The sequence below is a fragment of the Alnus glutinosa genome, chromosome 8 (assembly GCF_958979055.1).
Source record: "Alnus glutinosa chromosome 8, dhAlnGlut1.1, whole genome shotgun sequence".
Lineage (NCBI taxonomy): Eukaryota > Viridiplantae > Streptophyta > Magnoliopsida > Fagales > Betulaceae > Alnus > Alnus glutinosa.
Window position 1 is genome coordinate 24,097,873 of NC_084893.1, and position 25,068 is coordinate 24,122,940.

The 25,068-nt window shown below is 33.5% G+C and overlaps 2 protein-coding genes across 2 annotated transcripts; both read left to right on the plus strand.

Moving 5' to 3' along the window:
* Positions 1-10,634: 10,634 nt before the first annotated feature.
* On the plus strand, positions 10,635-12,260 carry LOC133875158 (NAC domain-containing protein JA2L-like). The gene is made up of 3 exons (XM_062313183.1): positions 10,635-10,939; positions 11,039-11,307; positions 11,392-12,260. The coding sequence occupies exons 1-3, from the start codon at positions 10,759-10,761 to the stop codon at positions 11,965-11,967; spliced, it is 1,026 nt and encodes a 341-aa protein (XP_062169167.1). The 5' UTR covers positions 10,635-10,758; the 3' UTR covers positions 11,968-12,260.
* Positions 12,261-21,686: 9,426 nt separating this feature from the next.
* Positions 21,687-23,429, plus strand: LOC133876376 (NAC transcription factor 56-like). Its single transcript, XM_062314645.1, has 3 exons — positions 21,687-22,013; positions 22,149-22,465; positions 22,566-23,429. The coding sequence occupies exons 1-3, from the start codon at positions 21,830-21,832 to the stop codon at positions 23,073-23,075; spliced, it is 1,011 nt and encodes a 336-aa protein (XP_062170629.1). The 5' UTR covers positions 21,687-21,829; the 3' UTR covers positions 23,076-23,429.
* Positions 23,430-25,068: the final 1,639 nt, after the last annotated feature.

Consider the following 25,068-nt stretch of genomic DNA (forward strand, 5'->3'; position numbering starts at 1 on the left):
GATTAATGAAGGCCATCCTCGCATTATTTGGCTGGTGCTCTACTGATCGAGCATGAAATAAATTAGAGACATGTAGCCATTGTTGGCATATTGGTACGTAATTGGCAACTGCCTTCCTTGAATATGGAAAATGGCCATCTTAGGATCAACAAATTTAATTTGGAGGAAGAATAATGTCAGGGAATAGGATCCTCTCCATGCATTTCATGAAACTATTCATTTTAAATGAGTTTTATGATTTAAAATTAATGTATTTAATGGTGTATATGAAGTTAATATTCGCATATCTTTTAAAAATTTAAATAATATAAAATCATGTACACTATAAGATGCATCAACTTTAAATTTTGACCATAAAATTAATAGTATTCATTTTATTTGAAATTGAGAGGATCCTATTCCATATCGAGAAATGATAGACAGGGGACGTTCAACCATCCCATATCCGTCACTTTTTATTAAAAAAATGTTTTCTAATTAAAAAAATGAAAAAATAGTATTCTTTTTTATTAAAAAGTGACTAACGGAACGTTATCTGTTTATGATTTCTCTTCCACGTCAGATTGTCAGTAGTGGTACTGGTTTCTGTCATTTTATGATGTGTGTGTGTGTATTTTTTTTCCTTTTTTTTTTTTTTTTTTTGTGGGAAAATTATCTGTACTTGGGCGTAAATTAATTCGCCTATTCCTGTACTCTTGTACATAGAGTCCATAAGTTGGGTCCAAATAGTAGGCCCTAAGTTTCTTATCAAGATCTTGACGAATAAATGGGCTTAACAGATCCCAAACAATATAGGCCTCGGACAAAGACGGGGTTCTTTGTGAAGTCCAATGGGCTATTACAATGATCAATTCATTAGGGGAAAAATCAAAATTTATGTTTTTTTTTTTTTTTTTAAAAAAAAAAAAATAGTTATTGAATTTTTAATTTTGACAATTTAGTTTTTAAATTTTGAGAAATGTTAGAGTTCGTTCTAGTGTTATGTTGGTGTCCATCTGGAATGACATAAAAGTAATAAAAAAATTACATCTATGTCCTTCTAGATGACGTGAATGCAATTTTTTAATTTTTTTATTACATTTATATTCTTTCAGATGGACACCAGAAGAACACTAGAAGAAACTCTAGTATTCCTCTTAAATTTTACATGTTTTTTAAATAGGTCTCTCTGTCAACATACCATCCAATTAATTAATGACGTGTCATTTTAAACCACTAATGAACCGTTTGAAAACTGCGTTTTTAAAAAATTGCGATTTGAAAACGCAGAAAAGTGCTTATTCAAATCGCAGGCATTGTGGTGTTTTTTTGAAAACGCAGTATTTTAAAAGGCTAAACTACGATTTTAAAGGTCAAACTGCGATTTTGCCAAACGCTTAACTGCGTTTTTAAAAATCACTTTTTTAAATCACACATTTTAAAATCGTTATTTTTAAATCGCACTTTTTTAAATCACAAATTCAAACAAACCCTAAGTCGACCTAACTTGTCTCACATATCATGTAACAATTGTACATTTCACATGATAATTTTATCTTAAATTAAAAATGTATCATAAATAGATTAATTAAAAAAAAAAAAATGTCCCGATAATGAAGGGAGGCTTCCTCTCCCAAGAGAGACGGACGGCTATCCATTTGTGAAGGGAGGTTGCTCTTCGTAGCCCCACCCAATGCCCCTTCTCTTATGATGGGCAGTTTCTCCTTCTAGGCACCACCTTTTTTAATTTTTTTTTTTTTTTTTTAAAAAAAAAAATCATGCATGGTAAATTTATAATTTAAGGTTAATCTTACGTATGAAAGTAAAATTAGCATATAACATGTCGAACTTGAGCCAGTGTTATCAATTTAGTGGTTTGACGTTATACATCATTAAGTATATTGCTCGAACAAAATAATATCACATATATAATCTGGATTTTCTTTAATTTAAACTTGATCTATATATGTTTTACGGCAGTCTTTTAAAACTATTAAAGTATCTTCCACAATTTGTTCAAATATACTCAACTTATTACAATCTTTTGAAGTCACAGATTTAATCACTTAGACGCTTCAAGTGCATCATCTTCCAAAATTATATTACGTAAACTTATATCTTTGTTAAAAAAATCGAGGCTTGAAAAGCTGCTAAAGCTTCTGTGGCCGCTGGATCTAGATAACCCATTTTAGACATACTCATGCCTACACGTACAAATTTCTCATTCTCTCACACCACAATACCAATTCTCATGTGCCCATTAAACTTATCCTCAGCAGCGTTCTAATTTACCTTATATTATCTTTCTCGAGGTGCTTTCCACTTTGTGTGGATCCCACATGTTAAGGGAGTGACTTATTTGAAACTAAGATAAAACTTAAGAACTTAATTGTCAAAATTAGATATTCAATGACTAAATTAAAATCACAAAAAGAAAACCTAAGAACTATTTTTTTTTTTCCATTAATTAATTCAGGAGCTCCATATTCTGGCATTAAGCCCCTTGGAAAGGTTGAATAAAAAAAAAATTAAAAAAAATTAAAAGCCTATGGAAAAGTTTGTGCAATATTTTTTGAATCTATTTCAGCCAATAGTCCTACCAAATAATTACTCTCTCCCCTCCCCAATTATTTGTCCAATTTAGAAAATTAAATTTTTAAGAGAACATCCTTTAATATATTTCTTTTTAAAATGAAAAAATATTTTTTTTTTAATACAAAATGAAATTATTATTAGTTTCTAAAAAATTACCTTCCTCAATATAAACTCATAAAAAGAAAATAAAAAAATATGGAAAGAAATTTCTTACAAATCGATTTCTAAGAAATTGTATACAACTCACGTATAAGAGTCACATGTGTCCTCTAAACATGTGAGAATCACTTTTTTTTTTTATTAATACTATTAAAAAAGCATATGAGAAGTACATGCTATTAAAACAACATATGCGTCTCACATACCAAAAAACACATGTCAATTTTATATGTGTGTTGTATAAAATTTTCTACAAACCAGTTTATAAAAAATTTCTATCCAAAAATTATTTAGCGATTTATTTATTATTTTTTTTTTTTGTGCTGACTATAGCAACTTTTCAAACAAAGAATATAGTAAACTATAATATGAATAATAGTTTTAAAAATCGTAAAATAAAATAGTAAACATATGATATGAGACAGAGAAAAAAAAAATATCTAATCTCTCAGCTCTCAAGCCTCAAAGACAAATAATTTTCTTCTAAAAAAACCAAAAAATAAATAAAAAATAAAAAGTCAGTAACTACATATATCTAATCCCTGCAGGACCCATTTATGGGCAAGCACGTACTTCACAGATCGCCTAAACGAAGGATGTAGATCGGATGTAAAAGGCTGTACTAATGCATTCCAGACTATGTGAGACAGTGAGACTATGAGAGCATTGAGTAGATACCACTTATTTACTTATTTCGGCAGATGTCTATGTCTGGACTCTGGCTGATTGGGTCCTACTTCTTTGGAATGTTTGAACACCTGTCCAAAGAGATAAGGCTTGCTTCGACGCTCACATGAACGCGTCTAATTGTAAGGTAAAAGGAGAATCCTATTGCACTAGATCCAAATCGCTTTTACGTAAGAATTATTGGCTCCAAGTAAAAAAGAAAAGGAAAGGACCTAAGAAACATTAATTGAACAAGAAAAAATTACATCATTAATCTATGTGGTTGACGTAACGAACAAATCACTCCATGTGGTTATAAAAATAATTTTAAGGTCTTTGTAGTATGCGAAAATTACAAATTACTTTCTAAAGTCATTTTCCGTCCACAAACTTAACAGAAACCGTTACGTTGCCACGTCAGTCCCCATGAAAACACTATACTTGTCACTCTTAATATATATATATATATATTAAAATTAAAAACTTCAAATATTATTTTTTAAAAAAATTACAATTTAATCAAAATTCAAAAGTGATCAATAACAAGCTTAATAGTAATTTTAAAAGCCACCTCATTATTTTAGGGATACAAGAGAGACTTCTAACATTACTCGTGACAGCCACCTTCTTTGGGGAGGGGGGTGGCTGGCACCACCTATGGCATGGCTCGCCACCACCCCCAACCCATCTGGGGTGGCCGCGCCACTTCTGACGTAACAACCTAACGGTCTCTGTTAAAATTGTAGACAAAAAATGATTTCAGAGAGTAATTTATAATTTTCACATACCACAAAAATCTTTAAATTATTTTTTATATTACAGAAAGTGATTTATAATTTTTACCAAAGACAAGGATCAACAGTACAGTTTCTCCATTAAACAAGGCTCAGCGTTTTCTTTTCTTAATTTTTCAGTGATCGTTCAGTATATATGGTTGGCAACGGAACCTCTTCCACAAAACATACTTTAATGACGAAATGCTCTTAAAAAAACTTCCTCATTTTCCTTGCCACAAATGGGCATTCTAATTCGCACATGGTTAACTATATATGGAAGGCTCTTCTTCTTGTTCTTCTTCTTCTTCTTCTTCGTCTTCATCATGTAATTTCTTTCTTGTTCCTTATCCTTGACCAGTTTTTGGCATCCCCCAGTTGTTCTACTTTTCAATTTGTCATTAAGTCAAGTTCCTCCATCAGTTTTCCAACTAATTCCGACATTCTAACAAATTGACAACGACAAATTATTAATCTTACTTAGAATATGGTAATCGATCGAAGAACTGATTGGAAATCATTAGAAACAATGAACATAGACTTATACAAACAAGAAGTATGGTCAATCTGATTAGTACAAAGGAGCTAGCACTTTGATTGATTAATGCTCCACTAATTATTCTAATGGGCCCCCGCCAAACATCCACGTATTTAACCACAACTAAATTCACACAGCTAGAGCTCAAAAATAGGTTTTTTCTTTTCAACCTTAAAAGGCTACGATTAAAATAAGGATATAATTAAGGTTTTTTCTAATAGTCAAGCTCAAGCTGAAAAGTTGGGCCATTCATTCACACACATGTTCTTGAATCATGATGCCAAGTTGAATGGAATTCAAATTATGTTGGGGAAGAGTGGTACCATGTTTAGTGCTCAATCATATAGCTTGTCATATAATATTTTAAGGTAGAAGGTCTGAAATTCAATAAAATACTAGTTAAAAGAGAGAGAGAATATATATATATATATATATATATATATATATATATATATATATATATATATATATAGATTCGAATGTTAAATTCCTAAAACAATGTTATCTTACTGATGAAATTAATGCTCCGTTTGTTTTCGACGTAAAATGGTTTCCATCGTAAAATGATTTCAGGGAAGTCATTTTTCTGGAAAATATTTTTTGCTGAAAGCATTTTTCGGTGTTTGACGCGTACGAAAAATCTCAAAAAAAAATTAATGTTTTTATTCAATCATATTAAACTATAAAAATCAATTTTTATTCCAAACATATAAATATTAATGTAAAATAATATAAAAATTACCGAAGACGAGATTTCGTCACTGACCGACAGGATTCCGACCACTTTTACCGGATTCTGCCATTCCGGCTACTATAGCCAGAATCCAAGATAAGGCCGGAATCCAAACAGTTTCGTCGAAATCTGGGTTGGCTAGATTCCGGCTAAAGTGGCCGGGTTCCGACCAAATGTTATCGGATTCCGGCCAAAACTGCCAGATTCTGGCACAGAACGGTCGGACTCCGGCATACTGGCCGGGTTCCGTCGCCGAATTCCAACGACATAGACCGGATGCTATCGGATTTCGGTGATAGTCAACTGCTTGAAGTGAAAGTCGACTGTGTCGTTTAATAGGAGTCGAATGCGTCTGGCGTCTTCAGAAAATGATTTACGCTTTTAAAAAGCGTAAATCATTTTCCGAAATTTACTAAGGGTTTTCGGTCAAACAGAAATCATTTTCCGGTTGACTATTATTTTTCGCCCCTACCTAACACCGAAAAATGCCGAAATCATTTTACGCCAAAACAAACGGAGCATAAACTACCAGTTATCCTAAAATCCTTTTCTCCCATGTAAGATCAGACATCACATGAATTTATTTTAATTTGAATTTAAGATCAACTTCACTATAATATCATGTTAAATAACTAATTATTTATAAAGTCTAAGTTAATTTAATTAATATTCTAACCGTTCATACTTGACAGAAAGAAAAATCATGACACTAGAAATTATTAAAAATCTGAATTTTAATTTTCAAAATTTAGGTCACCATGTTGAAAAGGTGACAAATCAGTTTAATTAATTAGGCGAGTATTTGAAGTGGTTGATCTTGAAACGGCCCTTTTGCAGCCGATGGAATTCCCCTGTTTGTTGTTATTATTTTCTCAGATTTTATTGATTTATTCGAACTTTATTAGCACGACAGCCGCCAGCTGCTTGTGCAGTAGCGAGTCCAGTCAAAATACACAGCATGGGGCCACATTCTTTATATGCACTTGGGGGGGTTTAACCGCCGCATAAACAACCTCATTGCGGCTTAGCCACGTTTTTATTTCCTAGCCAAGGGTTTATATATATATATATATATATATATATATATATATATATATATATATATACTGCGGCTTAGCCAGGTTGTTTATGAATATATGGCCGCAATTTTGTGCAGTATTTGACTTTCTTTATGACCAAAATTAAAGCAAAAAGACTATAAAAGATTATACCAAGATTATACCACTGAGTCATATGCATTGACAATAACTTAAACATGTGTGATTACATATTAGTTAATTAGTTTATCGACTTTGGAAAGAAAAGGAAAAAAAATAATCATAACATGATCTCGTCTTTCTTCACCTACTCTTCTTCTTGAGTACGTTTAATGCATGCTTCTAACATATATGGTATGGATTATATCTTATACATTGCCCACTTATTAAGATTTAGTATTTTACGAGTTAAAGTATCGATTGAAATATTTTGTTATTAGGCTGCTTAAATTTCACAGTTTAAGAGAGAAGGATGTAGGGCTTATTTGTTTCAAGTAGGTTCGTTTCACATTCTGAGCTGTCTAGGACACGTGAGATTTACAGCTTATATCTTTTAAGCTACCCAAATTTCTATGAAATTTAAACAATCTAATAACTAAGAATCTACGTCCTCAAAGCATAAGGATGGAAGTTTCCGTCCTATCAAGAGAAGATTGAGAAAATAGTTCCGCTCTATGCGCATCTTTAAAAAAATTTACTTTTGTTTGTAAAGATTTTAAAATTCTTTTAAACTAATATGTGATACGAATACAATTCATGCTCATTACAAATCATAAAATCTGGTCGGAGAAAAAAATTGTTGGAAAATATGAGTTGGAAAAAGGAAAATATGAAGCCAAAAATAGGACTTCATTTCTCCATCGCAATGAATATATTTTTTATTTTTTTTATTTTTAAAGTGAGCACTAAAGTAATTTGACAAAATCATTTTCAGAATGCAATGAAACTCAAGTGTTACTCTATAATAACACTTGTTAAAGTAACAAAAATACAATCTTATATAAAGAATAGCACTAAAAAAAAAAAAAAAAAAAAAAAAAAAAAAAAAAAAAAAGGGTTTGTATGAGAATATAGAAATGACTAAGACAGTTTTAGTCAACTTTAATTTTCAAAATTAATTAGAGTTCCTCAATTGAAGTGCAAAGTACACCTTATAGCACCGAAAGCCCATTAATTCAACTCGTGCTCATGTCGTGGCCCGTGGGTGGTGTTGCTACTGTTAGGTGCAACTACCTCACTTTTCCTGTTCTCCATCACTTAATTTACTGTTAAAGTGAGGAAAATATCTTATGTAATACATTGATCTCATATTGAGAAGATGAATGGTTCACATAGAGTGATCGGGTACATATGCGGAGCCAACATTTGGGATTTGGGGGGGGACAAAATTGAAAAAAAAAATTAAGGGGCCAATATTAAAAAAAATAAAAAATTTAGGAGTAAAATTTTAAATTATTTTTTTAAGATTTTTTTTTTTGGAAACTCTTGGGCCTTGATAGCTCCGCCCCTGAGTGTGTTCTTTACAAAGATAATCATGAGTGTTAAGTCTCACATTGCCTTAATTATCAGATAAAATTGAGCTTTATAATGGATTCTAAAGAAGTTTCAAATTGACTAGTCATTTTAGAGTAATAGCGCAGATTTAACTATCGCTTTTTCTGGGTCATTACATCTTATATACTAGTTGAATTTTTTTGTATCTAATTAGGACAAACTTTTATTCACAGTTCAAAATTTTGGTTTTCTCTCCAAAAAAGATGTAAATCTTTCAGTCAATTCCCTAGCTATAATACTTTTAGATGTAAAATATGTTTCGTAATTATTTGGAACACCCGAAAATAAATTCTTTTATTTATTTATTTAATATAGTCTAACAAAAACTCCATAAGAAGAAAAGCCTTCGTCTGTTTAATGTCAAATATTTTCTTTTCCTTTTTCTTTAGTTAATTACATCTTTTCAAGTTGCATACAAAATCTGAATCATTTATTTAAAATTATTATTTAAGATTTTTAGCTTTCTATTGTAAAGTTATCTCCAAGATCTTAAAAAAAAAAAAAGAATGTTTAAAAATTCGAGTTCTCTCTTAAGCCTACCTCCATAAACCAGTGGTAACTTGTCTTTAACATTTTTATTTGTTCTTTTAATTGAGTTAAGAACCGTTCAAATGTAAAGTTAGAAAATTTTATGATATGGAAGAACCAATTATACAATAGAAAGAATGAGCGGTTTTATTAGCGACGACCGGTCATCGTAAAAATGTAATTGCCGATGACTTTTCCCTTTCGCTAAAGACCCAAAGTGACGAGATCAAAACATTCATTAGTCAATACCATAATCAATTCAGTTATAAGATTGAAATCAGCATATATAATTTAGTAAAACTTGGTGTTTGGTTTGAATAATATTTTATATTTTTAAAAAAGAAATCATATTGTATTTAATTTTTTAAAATTTTTTCAAATTTTATATTACAAAATTAAACATTGTAATTCACACAATGATTTCGAATAATATTCAGATTCAACACCCAAACGAAAATCAAATCAAAGATTTCAAAACACTATTTTAAAGCTTTGTTTTTTTTTTTTGTTTTTTTTTTATATAGATTTAAAGCTTTGTTCTTAATTGAACTATTTTATGTATTATATTGTTTGACTTAAAGACTTTTGATCGAAGTAATAAATTTACAACAATTTCTGAAAATTGGAAAAAGTTAACAACTAATTCTTACTTTAAAAGCCTATATATATATATAAAATGAAAAATAATTTTCGACAATGTGAACAAGGTTCAAACTTGACCTTTCAACGTGGTCAAGGGACCAAAATATCAACGTGGTTTAGCTGGCGAGGTTTTGAATCAAACCTCAGGGCGATGACTCGTGCTAAGCATAATAAAAGTAGGTGACCGGATCTTTGTTTTCCATGACACTTGTGTTATTCTTCCAAACCTATACTTCCAATCTTGGAAGACCAACCAATCCAAGGATGACATCTAGCAACAAATATCTGCACGTGGCGTAAAGCCAATCCCAACCTTCTAAGCTAAATTTAATTTTTCTTTTACAATTTTCCGATTCTTTGACTTATACTACTTTGACGAAACCACATGTCACGGTCTACGTAATCCCAAAGCCCACGAATTACGAACTATTTAATTATCTCCGACTCCTTTTTTTCTCTTTTTTTTTTTTCATGACCCATTAAATAGGTTAAAATTAATTTTTTATATTACTTGCAAATTTAATATTAAAATTAAAAAATTTGTCTCGTTTAATTAATTTAATATAATCTAATATCAATATATCGACACGGCCAAATTTCGTCATCCCTGACTAAAATATGACAAAAATACAGGTACCCCTCTTTCTCGGTAGCCATAGAATCTCCACGTCCCACAAAATTCTAAAACCACCTCAATCAAACAAGAACAATCTAGCTAGTCTATGAGACCCTTTAAAAACTTTGACCTTAATTAACCAAATCATCACCAATCTTTTTGGCGAAAGCCACCACACGGTCCAAATCAAAAAAAAGGATATATTTTACACTTGTAAGGTAGCCCATAGAGGTTGTTGTGTGAAAGAAATCCTCAACACCCACTCAAAAAGACAAAAGCGAGAAAAAAAGGGTTTTTACTAACGTGTCACCAAACTCTGCCTCTGCCACCGTTTGAAAACCCTCTTCTTTTTTTTTTTTTTCTTTTTTGGCTTTTCCTTTCACTCTCCTTTCCTTTGACAATCATGCAGCCTAACTATCTCACACCACCCCCACCCCCCCCCCCCCCCAACGTGTGTGCCGACGTGGTTTTTCCCACGCGTGAAAAACGCCTACCCCTCACAAGCATAAATACAGTAATGCCCTCTTTTGAGCTCAAGCTTTCTAGAAGATAGGGGTGCTTTTATCGACACGTGTCGGTTTTCGGAGGGATGACTTACTACAGTTGTTTTCGTGATGGTTCATGCACCTAAGCTAGGATCGTACTAGAACAAGATAAGGTCGGCTTCACGATAGCGTCGATTACATATGACACGTGGGGGATTTTTAAAGGTGATGAACTGAAGTGGGTCCCGTTGAGCCTGTAAGACAGGGACGACCGTACTTATCTCTATGTTTTAGTCTTGTCTATTTCTCTATAAATAACCCCAATTTACCTTCAATTTTGAAAAAGAAAAAAGAAAGAAATAAAATTCAAAAAAAACATTTTAGTTTCTTTCTCTCTCTCTCTCTCTCTCTCTCTTTTGAATTCTTTCGCTTTGTGAAAAACAGTCGCCGGAAATGGTTGTGCCGGAGACAGGCCTACTTTCTCAGCTAAGCTTGCCGCCGGGATTTCGGTTCTATCCAACAGATGAGGAGCTTTTGGTGCAATATCTATGTAGAAAAGTAGCTGGGCACCATTTCAACTTGCAAATTATTGCTGAAATTGATTTGTACAAGTTTGATCCATGGATTTTACCAAGTAAGATTTCATTTCACCCCAAAATTGAAGCTTTACGTGCACCAATCTTTAACTGTAATTCTATCTGGTACTAAATTTTTTTATATTTGGTTGTTGCAGGTAAAGCAATATTTGGTGAAAAAGAATGGTACTTTTTCAGTCCTAGGGACAGAAAGTACCCAAACGGTTCAAGACCAAACAGAGTTGCAGGTTCCGGGTATTGGAAGGCCACTGGAACAGACAAGGTGATCACCACGGAGGGTCGTAAGGTTGGGATCAAAAAAGCTCTAGTTTTCTACGTCGGAAAAGCCCCCAAAGGAACCAAAACTAATTGGATCATGCACGAGTACCGCCTCCTAGAACACTCGCGAAAGAACGGAAGCACTAAGGTAACAATCTAATATACTCTGGTTTCATCTTTGTGCGTGTTAGGTGTTTATGATTTGTTTTCTGATAAGAGTTTTATGATGCAGTTGGATGATTGGGTTTTGTGTCGGATTTATAAGAAGCACTCAAGCTCTGATCAGAAGCCTACAACAAGCGTTTCGAGCATAGAACATAGCAATGATTCATCGTCTTCGTCCCACTTAGACGATGTGTTGGAGTCACTGCCGGAGATTGATGACCGAGTCTTCACTTTGCCACGCACGAATTCTCTTAGAGCCCAGCAACAAGACGACAAGCTCATCTTTCAGAATCTGGGTTCTGGGAATTTCGACTGGGCGAGTCTTGTACGCCTCAATTCGGTGCCTGATCTCGCTGATCTGGATAATCAAGCTCAGGATCAGACTCAGGGGCTTGTCAACTATGCCAGTAATGACATGTATGTCCCTTCTATTCCGCCGCTTTGCCACGTGGAATCGCCGCCGGAGAAGTTCCGGACCTTGGTGGACGAGGAGGTTCAGAGTGGACCCAAAACTCAGCGGATCGATAACTCGGGGTTCTTTCGGCAGAACTCGAACGTGTTCACTCAGAACTATTCTAACTCGCTTGACCCTTACGGGTTTAGGTACCCGAATCAGTCGGGTGGGTTCGGGTTTAGGCAGTGAAAAAGTTGAATAAAAAAAAAAAGAGTGCATTGCTTTTAGAACAGTAGGATTTCTCATTTCTGTATATAGTTTTGGGATTCTTTGGGTTAACATTATGGCTTTAGATTCCAAAAGTGGAAAGTTGGAACCTTTACTGTTGGGGTATGACGCCAATGGGGCAATGAAAATTTGCCACTTTTTTGCTGGGGTAGGAGCATTGAGGATCAGATCCAAATGTACAAAAGGAAAACAAAAATCTTTGTACTATTTAATCCAGATTAATTCGAATTTGATTTCCAGCAAGGGTTGCAAAATCGGCCACGTCATCATGTTTGGACATGAATTATTTTGTCTTGCAATTAAATTAGTAGTCTTTTGAGCTCCAATTATGTAGAGGATGTGACCTATTAATTTGTGCATAACAAACAATGATGGCGATGGGAGAATGTGGTAGGACATGCTAATGATAATGTCTTTTAGTATAATTGAAAGATCTGGGACAGCGGTGATGGCATGGATAATATGGGTTGCTCTAGCTAGTGATTATATGTATATTAGTTCATGCATTATGGGAGGTTTTATTTGAAAGTTTAAAAGATATGTCTTTCCTAGCTAGTAGCTATGTGAAGGGATTGCATTTTAGGATGAATAATTGAAGGTTCTCACATTAGTCTAAATTAGATGTATGGCAAGACGGTTGTCGGCCGTTTATAGGCTTGAAAAAATTCTTTCAATTTAGTTTATTGTTATTAATTACTAGTTTACGTGCGTGAAAACACTACTTTTTTTGGTTCAATAGAATATGTACTTTCTTATTTTTTTGAGGTAAATTTTGTATGTTTTGATTAAAATCATGATAATGTACCATGTTCAACAATTATAATGTCAAGAGTAAAGACATGAAAATATTTTATTTTATATTTGCTCTAGCCATTGCTAGAATGCGGCCTTTGATAGACAATGTAAAGCCAAGATTGCTTCTTTTTGGTGTGCCTCACATAACCATGACCTGCGACTTTGGAGTTTTGTCTTCGCATCCTCAATCAATTACATATATTAACTCTAAAAATTGTTTCCTTTTGTAACGCATATACCATTTTCAGTGCATCATCATCTAATATAATTTTTTGAATACCCCATTTTCTGCTAAACTTCACATCTTTCCATGCCACATATGCTTCCGTTACCGTTGGGTCAATTGTATTAGGTTTTGGAGAAATGTGTACTTTAGGTCAATTACATCAAGGCGCCACTAGCACTCTATGGCTGATTGTTACGCACACGTGCGCACATGCGTCTGGTTCGAATAGTGCTTTGCACCTTACTAGCTAAAGTATACACAAGCGCATACACCAAAACATTACTTTAAAGCAAATGCATGAAGTGGGTTGGATCTTTTAAATGCCAATTTAACTCTATTTTTTTTTCATGTAAGACTCTCTTCATTCAATACTTTTTAATACGTTCGATTTAAAACATTTTCTCACCGCAAAATAAATATTTACATTCTAGTTTTAAAAGATTATTTAACATAGATTGATGACTGGCGCGTTACATTAATTTTTCAAATGGTCAAATCCTAATCTATCCATGATATGACGAGGGATTGTGGGAAATTAATGATGTGTTTTCCAACTCACGCTCTCTTTCCTTTTTCTTTTCTAAGAAAAAGTTGATATTAACAAATTACTTTTAACATAAAACACTAAAAAAAATTCTAAGAAAAAGTTTATTTATTTTTTTTTTCTCTCTTTTTAAAATTTTAACCCTGGTAGCAAGAAAGTTAAAGGAAAAAGGAACCTCTTATCCTCAGAAACAGTAGAAAATCTACGACCACATGGCCAAAGTTAGAAGATAACTAGATAAGTACTAGGATAGAGGTTTTAAAACTTTAGTTGCAGGGGTTGGAGGGTCTGAAATTTGTACCTCGGAATCATTCTCCTTTGTCAGTCGGATAATTCTGATTCCTCAATTAAAAAAAAAATAAAAAAGTCGGATAATTCTAATCAGATGCCAATTAATCATGGTCGTATTGAAACTTTTCACGCTTTCTGGATAGATATGCTTTGACCGTTGATTCCTTGATTCTTTGCTTGCACGTGTGGTCAACGTGACACCTATTTCCCATTAATTTTCCCCACCTCTGACAATTCCCTTCCTGATTTCTTCTTAATGAAACTCATAAAAAACAATTTGAACCGTATAAGTTACTACCTATATATATTATATTATATTATATATATAAATATATATGACCACTCCATGTTTGCGTGTGTGTACAAAGAGTCGTTGTTTTGTAGTTACAACGACATCTAGGTATATCAACAAACAAGGTATGATATAGCTAGCCTGATCTTCTGCCACTAATTAAGGACAATAATTTGTATTCATGTGTTAAAATATGAATATAAAATTATATAAATTAATTATAATCTAATTTATTTAATTAAATTATAATTTTTTAATTTTATATTCAATTTGTGTAGGTATTAATTTGTCCCTCGTCTCTGAAAGTGGGCACTGCAAAGCATGGCCTACAATGTTGTTGCTATAATCACTTGACTAATTGAATTGAATATATATATATATATATATATAACGTTTTCCACTGTGCGTTCAGGGATCTTTACGGGACAAAAACAATAAAATAATTCAGGGATCTTTACAGGACAAAATTAATAAAATAAGTGTCTTAGGTGGTCGGAATTTGAGTGTCAATGCATGCCCTTCAATTATACCGACAGCCTAGTGAGGTCGAGAAACATGCTTCTGTTTTCAGCTGGAAGCATTTTTAATGGAGGCATGTTAATTAGATAGATTCATCAAATTTTACTATTTAAAATAGTTAATTTTTTTTTTAATCATCATTTTTTTTACAATATTCGCAACAGCCTCATCATTTTATCTATTTACTATCACTATTTCATTTAAATAATTTTTTTTTTTCACATTTCTTTATTCTTTTTTTATAATCTTTTTTGAATGTTTATCTTTTTCTAATGGTAATATTTTAAAAAAAAAAAAAAAAAAATTCCTAATGGTCATATTTATGAATATGAAAATGTACTCTCATATTAGAATTTCATAACATTTCTATTTGGATGCTAAGAAAACATAGAAAAAGCCACTCAACTAATTAAAACAACCCAAGACCTAAAAAACCGTAAGATTAAAAAGTATATTCAAGTTTTTCATCAATTTTCTCATCAAGCCATTACTCAGCCATCAGCATTACAAGGGAGAGGATCGAAGAGAATGGGCAATGCGGGAGAGAAACGAAAATAAGAAGAAAAAAAATGAAGAGAAAAAACGAATTCAATGATATTTTAATAATTTAGTGAATGAATAATACTCATTATTGTTGGTGAGTACTGTTCACTAACCAAAACTTTTTGGTTATAGTAGTGAGGCTGCTGGAGTATATTTTTGTGTGTTTTCACTAAATTGCCTCACCAAAAAGCTATTTTATTGAAGCTGCTTGGAATGCTATTACATGTACATCTTCCATACATCTCTTTTCTAAATTAACCATTGAATTTGTAACACTTACGTGTGAATTCTTGTGGGTCGGTCCTACATATTCGATGATTAATTTAAAAAAGGATGTATGAAAAATGTAAAAAATAAAATCATTTCTCTTTTTAATATTATAAGTTGGAGCCAGAAAATTAATTTAGAGGTGGGCTCGCATGCATGTGTCCTTACTAGGTCTTATTTTTCGACGACAACGACATGCAATGAGAAGAACATGCAGTCTCCTAAAGATTTTCAGGAAAGCAACCCATTTTATCATGTTCATTACATTGATATATAACTGTCCTCTACCTACCATTCAACGTTCATCTTAATTGCTATATAAATGTACATTACATAACCTTCTTTTCAATTCAAGATTAACAAAAATTAATTACGGAGCTAATGTTTGAATTCATTACGTTCGTCTGAATCTAATACGATTTTAAATTATTATTTATTTCAAAAAAAAATTAAACTCAGAAGAAAAGAAAAGTATATGGGTTTATGCTCTTTTAGTCTGTTGAGTCTTGACCAAGATATATATATATATATATATATATATATATATATATATATATATATATATATTAATTTTAATTTTAATTTTGTTTATATCTTTCTAAAAGTTATTCCTCTTTGAGGAAAAACGTGGGTAGCACGACTTTTGCATTTTGGCAAAAGCTTTGGCTATCTACTTCTCACGCATGCACTTACGTCATACAAATTCTATTTGTGCTCTATCGACTAGCTAGTTGCGCCGCGTTTAGAAATTTATTTTTCATTTTGGGTCGAAACAGTTTTAAAATATTTTATTTTGAATAAAATATTAATAATTTTAGTTGCTTATTCAAGAAAAAAGAGCAAATTCATCTAACAAAACACTATCACAAATACGGCTACAAATTTCTTCCATCTAAATATGATCCACGGCTTGTTTAACGGCAGTCGTAACTCAACCATGCGTCGTTGAATTTGCAACTCCGTTAATATGTCTAACCTGCCAATCAAAAAACGACTTTAGGATCGTTTGAATATCTTGCATCCACGTGTTGTTCAAAACAATGGCTTGGTAGGCATTATTTTTTGAAGTGAGATATTGGTAAAATTCTTATTTTGAAAATTAAAAAAAAAACAAAAAGGAAAAGAACAAATTTTATCAAACCAATTAAAGCATATACGTTGTCATGCACGAGGTTTCATCCCCCATTAGTTTGCCCCAGTTAGAACCTTGTTTTCGGTGATAAAAACCACGTGACTCACGTTTATATTGAATAGATCTAACAGTACCTAACATGTAAGAAACTTTTTCTCTTGACCTAAAAATAATAATAATAATAATTAATAAATACATAACCTTTTTCTCTTGACCCAATCAAAGAAAAACAGTTAATTCTTGCCCCCAACTTCTTTGGATTTACATAAAGTTTGTGAACGTCACGATGCATGTGCTAATTATTTTTGTGGCACCACCCCCCACCCCATATGTCACGGTGTGATGACACGTTTAATGAGTTGTTTGTTTGACTCGATGGATATATGTTGGCAATGGCTGGCGCCTGACAGAACAGAAAATGACCCTTTTGTCTCCATTTTTTTTTTTGGTCTTTTAATGCAATAATACCTAATTTCGCAATTTCATCTCACAATCTAATTCCCAATTTATCTGATGTCCTTAATTTTATTTATTACCAAATCTTTCATCTTGTAATATTACTGTAAATAAATATAAGAAAGAAAAATGTAGAATCGTGCGTTAAGGTACTACAACTTTTACTGTAGACTACTTTTATAAACTTGACCTGCTTTGATTTTGCCAAGCTGGGTCGTAAAAATTAACTAATCCCAAATTATATGTTTTTATATATGAGATAAGAATGACACAGTTAAACCTTGGACTTCCATGTGTTAATCATCATTAGTGTTAGATATTTAATATCTTATAGTATTTTCTCATGTGGTGTGCGGTCCGCGCGGCCACATGCCCCAGAAAGAAAAGGAACAAACGCATAAATAGACAAAGTGTGCAAGAAAAATGAAAACTATATACAAAGTGTGTAAGAAAAATTACTCATTAAAAAAATAGATACATTTTTTTAAAAATTATGGTGAATGAGCTTCTTAATCCGGTTTGAAAAAAATCTCTGTCCGATAAATAATTTCAAATTCACATATATTTGTATCTATAAGTATGATTTTTTGAAATTGTTTATCCTTTTATAAACTTGATCGAAGTTATTTTTTCTTTTCTTCTTCTTTTTTTTTTTCCTCTAACTTTTACCCAGTTTTTTATGTACCCGGCCCAGAAAATATGGTAATCCCAATGTAAATGAACCCTTCGAATTGAGCAGAAACTTGTAGCAGCCCACTGGATATGGAGATGGCAATTAATTCTGCATTAGTCGTATTTTTGACTCTGTAATACTCTAATTATTTTAACATAAAATACTTTTTTAGCGGGTATTTTAATTAGAAAATATGTATATTTTTTTTTTAAAAAAAAACACATCAACCTTACATTAAAACAAACGTATAGGCCTATGTTTGGGCCTAACTTGATTGTCTAGAGTTGTTGTAGTTTTAGGGCCAGTCTCATATACGCTTGGCCCGTATTGGATTTTGAATTCAAGTTTCAAGGGTATGAATAAACTATTTTTCTAGTTTCTCTTTCCTATATAGTTGGTATTTTGTTACCTTCTAAAAGTGCTAGCAATATATATCGGGGCTGCCTGATAGATTTTGGGATCAGGATCTTTTATAATTTTAAAGAAATTGTATATTCTTAAATTAAAAAATTTATGTCGGTTATTTGAAAGAAAATATATATAGAGAAAATTAAATCAAAATAATAAAATGGAGATAATGAATTTTACGTAGTTCGATCTATAACCTATTTTCATAGGATAAAGCTTAAAATGCTATATTATGCTCTTATTTCTCTTGATATATTTATAATGCATGAGACTCCTATTTAATTATAGGAAAATTGTGATTTGATTACAATCAAATCAATCTTATATATTATCCTACCAAAGCTAACCAATCACAATTATATAGAGAATATATTCTCTAACACCCCCTCTCAAATTCAAGATGAAACGATATAGAAGTTTGAGTTTGCAATAAATTCTTCTTCTTCTTCTTTCTTTTTTTATTTTATTAGAGATGACAACAATCAACTATAGTCAACGGCGATGATTGAAGGCGGTCGGCGATGGTGATTGGAGATGCGCTATAAATTTCAATAGGCCAACTATGAGCCAAAATTAAAGCCAATTATGGGTTTTAAACAACATTACTAATGCCAAAAAAAAAAAAAAATGGGCTAACTAAGAGCTAAAATAACAACTAATTATGGGCTGAAAATGGTATAAGTTTTAAATAATACCACAAAGGCCGAAGACATTTGCCAACAAATGGCCAAAAATCAATCTGAGTCAACAAAGGACCAACAAAACACCAAATAACTTAGCCAATAAAGGGCCAGAAATATGGCAACTTGCCCCCCCCCTTTTTTTTTTTTTTTTTTTTTATTAAATTCTTCGGCTTCTTTTCTTTTCTTCTTTCTTCAAACACATGCGTGAAACCATTCGCCACCAACAAATGGAAGGCCGATGAATACTTTGTCTGTGGGCATACTTGCCTGAATCCTAGCTGATGCCGGTATATATCCATGCATGTTTATAAGTTGCTCTGTTGGATTCTACAACGTAGCAGGTGGTCCAGTCTTCACCGGAGACGAATTGGATTTTGTGACCCATGACTACCCTGTGAATCCGGTTTAGTATTTTCTTTTTTTAAAAAAAGAAATTTAATTTTTAATTATGGGATAAATTTGCATTTTTATAAATTTTAAATGTGCATAAGAGATATTTTGCATGTTAGTAGTTTGAGTTAACGAAAAACCTTAACGGTAAGGGGGCGATTGAAATGAACTGAAAAATGAAATACTCATATTGCAATTTTTAATAGTTTGGATGTGACATTACTGAAAGGACCGACACCCAACTCCTCCTTCAAATGCACAATAGTGCAGCAATTCAAACTAGAATTATGCAGCAAATAAACATAGCAAACCACAAAAGCAATCATCACACAATCAACTCCGAGATTTTATTGTTGAAGTAGAAATTCTTTGAACACATCATTTTAAAAACCACTATGAGGCAGAAAAACTCAGCAAATCACTCACTATAGAAGATACAAAGTACAAGAATAATAAACCTTACAACTCTTGTAAAATTACTAAAATTGCTTGCCTCATATCTCTCCGATAGGCTCCAGCTCTTCATTGACCAATTTTTTCCAATTGATCTCCTTATCGAGCCACTAGCAGACTTTAAACAGTCGAAAGCTGTGTAATGGATGTAGTTTCATTTGCAACACTTCAAGTGAGGGAAAGCGACAATTGCTTTTCACAAACAACCTTTAATTTCTTGGATCAATAGTGGTGAAGCAAAGCAACCTCCAAAAGGGGTCTAGAATGGTTTAATTTATTGATATGCTTGCTTAACCCTAGTGAAAGAGCATCCTTAAGTAGTAGGATGGAGATAAACCACCTAAAAACATATTCAGCCCAGACAGAAATCCTACACGACATAAAGATGATCTTAAATGCATACGTACAGTCACTAGAGTTTCATCGCTAGCTAACTTCAAGTGCCTGCCCATTAGAATCATCATGGCCAAGTGACGGTCTTGGTAATAAAGCTCTTTGGAAGTCCTCTATAACCATTGGTGTCAGCACGACTAGGTGATGGTCCAGGTGACAAAGCTCTCTAGAAGTCCCTATAACACACTACGTCAGCCTATCAAGGTCACAGCTTAGATGATGCTACTCTTGGGAGTTCTCTGGAACAACCAGCATCAGTAAGTCAAGGTGACGCCCTTAGTAACTGTGCTCTTGGGTTGATCTTTGAAGTCTACAATCCTAAACTCCAGAGAATTATTAAAATGATAAAAACAAGACCCTTCCTTAGTCTCGCATCATTCGCGAGATGTGGGTCACCTATGCTACATTGGAAGGATTATTTTGGCCACATGTGTGTACCTCACGGCCCACAGATTCAGTTATCCACATCAATGTCTAATCAGGTTGTTGTGACAAATCACATGCAGTACATTAAATGGGATTTTTTATTTTATTTTATTTTTTTCTATGGTATACAAAGGGAAGGGGGACATTAAATAGAAAATTAAAAGCTAGGGTAGGTAAGCTATACCTACATCACTCGTATTCACACGCTCTCCAAAATTGTATAATTAGATTCTGTGTTCCACTGTGTTTGTTTGGGGGTGTAAGAATTAATAAAAGGTAAGATTTGATTGGATGGTACTTGCCCAAAAACAAAAAAACAGATCGATTGGATTGGATGAAGACGAATATGAAGTTGAAGGTTGCTACTCCAGGACCCAGGTGATAAGAAAATGGACTTCAAGAAGTGACACCCATTGGGTCCCTCTGGTCGATCACGAACCAACATTTTGGACCCACGCAGAATAGTTAACCCCATGATCCATCCATCAAAAGCTTTTGCCACCCCCTAAAGGTTGAGTCCACTACTAGCAAATTACACAAAATAGCACCGATTCTTTCTTTCTTTCTCTCTCTCTCTGCGGCGGGCTGTGCCCTGCCCACCATCACTGCTGTGCCAGTGCCTCTCGAGCATATCGACACACGAACACGAATTATAAACCTATGTAATAAGGCTATATGACAGAACCCCACGAAGCGACTGAAATGAAATGATCTAATGGAGGGAGTGGCCAAAATGGCTGTGGTAGAGGGGTGGCAAAATGGGTGTCAACAGGGATTAAATTGGTGGTATTTGCGCAACAAAAAGCGTGACATCTGAAGCGTAAAGCTTTTGTTCCCACCCCACACTTACCCGTCCATTGTATCTTTTCCTTGTCTTGTGTGGGCTGTGGCCCCCGCAACATCTCTCACCCCCGAATGCGTCAAACCCTCCCACAATTTACAGCTACACGTGTCGACTCTTCAACGGTCAGAATTTCAGTTGTCGTCATCATCAGGTACCCATCACCTCCATGTCACTCACATTCATTTGCCAACTACCGCATGTCTTTGTCCACCCTAAGCATAAATTCAGCCAAGCAACTATTTTAGTTCAGTGCGTACAGATCAACATAGTGACTGATCTACCCTTGAACACCATCTCGTGGCGCATAACTATTGGCCTGATTTTAAGGTGCATGTTCACTTAATCCATCCCTAACCCCACAACATAAACTAATAATATTTCTCCGTTCTCATCTCATTTGCAATTTCTCTGAAACCTCTCTCTCTCTCTCCATCTCTGATAAACCCTTGGAGCTTTGAAATACGACGCTGCTAGGGTTTGTGTAAGTCATGGAGAGCACCGGCTTATCCGCCGGCTTGCACCGGCCGAACCTCCCGCCGGGGTTCCGGTTCCACCCCACAGACGAGGAGCTGGTGATTCACTACCTCAAGAAAAAGGCAAACTCGGCTCCTCTCCCAGTTGCAATAATCGCTGAAGTTGATCTTTACAAATTTGATCCATGGGAACTCCCAGGTAATACAATATATTTAATTTCAACAAAAAAAAAGAAAAAAAGAAAAAAGAAAAAGAAAAAGAAAATATTTGTATATATATATAATTTTTGTTTTTCATGGGTATATATATATATATGTATATATGATTTCGCAGCCAAGGCTACGTTTGGCGAGCAAGAGTGGTATTTTTTCAGTCCGAGAGACCGGAAGTACCCGAACGGAGCTAGACCGAACAGGGCGGCAACTTCAGGGTATTGGAAGGCCACCGGAACCGACAAACCTGTACTAGCCTCCGGCAGTAATCAAAAGGTTGGTGTAAAAAAGGCGCTTGTGTTCTATGGAGGGAAGCCTCCAAAGGGAATCAAGACCAATTGGATCATGCATGAGTACCGGCTGCTGTCTGATCATAACAGGGCTAGTAATATGCCTCCTGGGTGTCATGACTTTAGCAACAAGAAAAACTCTTTGAGGGTAATTTTTAATTTTCCAGTTGTGAATTTTGTTCGGATTATTTATTTATTTATTTGTACGATAAACCCAATGATTTGATTGTTTGTATGCATTTAATTAGCTTGATGATTGGGTGTTATGCCGAATCTACAAAAAGAACAACGCGCATAGACTGATAAACAACGAAAAGGAGGACTCGATGGATGACACGACCGGACCTATATCACTTTCATTCGCCGTCGGGCAGCAAAATGTACAGAAACTGCAACAACTTCCAAAGGCGGCGCCAAGCTACGGCGGCGCATTGCTCGACAATTACCAGAATTTGTTTGGTGGGATGGTAAGCAGCGAGGGTATCAACCATTGTAATCCTGAGCTGTCTATGGTCGTTCCGGCCTTGGCAAGCTCGAACAACCTCCCGCTAAAGCGGACACTGCCGCCGTCGTTGTACTGGGATGACAGCGACGAAGTCGTAGCAAGGAAGGATGGGAATGCTTCTACTTCTATTACCACTCTGCTTAGCCAGCTCCCACAGACACCTTCATTGCACCAGCCGGTAATACTGGGGTCTACCGGAGACAGCCTTTTCCGGGCACCTTTTCACCTCCCTGGGTTGAACTGGTATCCTTAATTAAATTGTAATATGTTTTTGTGAAAAATGCCCTCGATCGAATTCTTCCGAGTGTAAAACCTACTGCCGATTTCAGGTGAGGCGATTAGCTAGTATATATTTTTAGATTATTGGTTGTTTTATAATTTAGAGATGCAAAGAAAAAGAATATATAGATGGTAGCTTTTGATCGATGTAGAAAAATAAAAAACAGATGATCAATATTAGTATATTTTCCTCTGTAGAGAGAGAGAGAGAGAGAGAGAGAGAGAGAGAGAGAGAGATCTTGTAGAACTTTAACAAGAGATCGATTATTAATGGTTATGGATTGTGTATGTATTATTTCGATCTGTTTATATATTGATCATTGTGTTAGCTAGTGCATAAACCCTAGATCGAAGGTAAGAGATCTTTTTTCTTTCGATCATAATTATCCTTTTTTCCAGCCTCGTCTGTGGTCCTGTGGAGAACATGCAAAATCTAACAAGCTAGCTAGCTAGAACTAGCTTGTATCCATCTCATCTAGTAGTACTAGATTTTAACTTTCGTGTATATTCTGATGATCGATAGAGCTTTTTTTAAGGCATAATTATATTTAAATTTCAAGAATAATATAGTACCTCTCAAAAACAAAAGAATAATAATTAGTTAGCATTCGAATGATTAACGAGAATCATTAGCATTTCTCAATGATTTGTTCGAAAGGAATATGTTTATATAGCACGCACATGCATGTTCAACAATTAAGGATGAACAATCTGGAGCTATTGACTTTCTTTTTTTTGAATTGTTTTCTATTTTTTTTTTTTTAAATAAAAAATACAAAACCAGACCCAACCCATTTACATGATTTTGAAATTTTTTGTTTAATAAGAAAAATTAATAATTGTTTCAATAATAATTATGTCATGAGATGACAACATATCGTATCTCATCTCCAATATATTGCTCTATCATGGTTTATAAGAAAGGCATTATGACATAAATTTGAGCATTTATGCATAAAACCAATTAAGGGAAGAAGACATGCATTAACATACAAAAATGTAAATTTCCCTGCTGGAGAGTTTTATCACTTTTGTAAGATAATTAATAAAATCGGCACATGAGTTTTTTTGGCGGATCAAAATCAAATCATCACTTATTTCAAAATTTTAAATGAATAAAAAAATAATAAATTTAATGATTTAAATTAGTAATCTAATAGTATTTCTCCTCACGTGAGAGCTAGCTCAAATCATCCATCGACAAGTGAAGATGTTCAACACGTGAAATATATATATTCAAACTAAAGATCTATTTTAATACTATGTTAAAATCATTATTTACGCTAAAAGTTTTTGTTTTTTGAAAAAAAAAATAGTGAATTTAATTAATATTCTTACATGGTATAAAATTTTGAAGGAAAAAGAAGAAGGAGAAGATCAATGGATGATGATGTAGTGAGTAATGAATCAAAAAGTTTTTCAAGAAAAAAATTATGAAGTTAAAAACTTTTTACACTTAATTCTAGAGGTTGTAATTAATTATAAAAGAATAAAATGAAAATGGCTTAGGCCTTACGCTTGAAATTAAGGTAAAAAAGAGAAACCTGAAAATTAATAATTATTTTCAAATTAAGCACCAACCAATGGCGAAAGAGCTTAATTGCTTGAAAGATACCCGGCCAAGTAATAGGCCTTCTCAAAAGTCGATTTTGCTAGCTTTTTACTTTTGCACACATTAACGACGATATAATTAACCGATTTAAGATATATTTGAGTGTTGGTGTCATTTTCTTTCATCGATCCGACTGATTAGACGTAGCTAATTAATCAATCGTATATATATATATATTGAATGGTCCATCTTGGGGTCACACAAATTGATGGCAAGAGGGGTACCTCACAAAATAGCTTATACTTTTCTTATTGCTGACTTTATGGGTCGACCATTCTCATATATCTATCATCTAAAGGGAATCATTATCTTAAAACCACAAGAATTAAATGGCCTTTAATCACATTCCTTTCCT

Coding starts and splice junctions, on each gene's coding strand:
- LOC133876376 (XM_062314645.1), top strand. CDS start 21,830: ATGGAGAGCACCGGCTTATCCGCCGGCTTGCACCGGCCGAACCTCCCG. Junction 22,014..22,148: donor TGATCCATGGGAACTCCCAG/GTAATACAATAT, acceptor ATGATTTCGCAG/CCAAGGCTACGTTTGGCGAG. Junction 22,466..22,565: donor ACAAGAAAAACTCTTTGAGG/GTAATTTTTAAT, acceptor GCATTTAATTAG/CTTGATGATTGGGTGTTATG.
- LOC133875158 (XM_062313183.1), top strand. CDS start 10,759: ATGGTTGTGCCGGAGACAGGCCTACTTTCTCAGCTAAGCTTGCCGCCG. Junction 10,940..11,038: donor TGATCCATGGATTTTACCAA/GTAAGATTTCAT, acceptor TGGTTGTTGCAG/GTAAAGCAATATTTGGTGAA. Junction 11,308..11,391: donor GAAAGAACGGAAGCACTAAG/GTAACAATCTAA, acceptor TTTATGATGCAG/TTGGATGATTGGGTTTTGTG.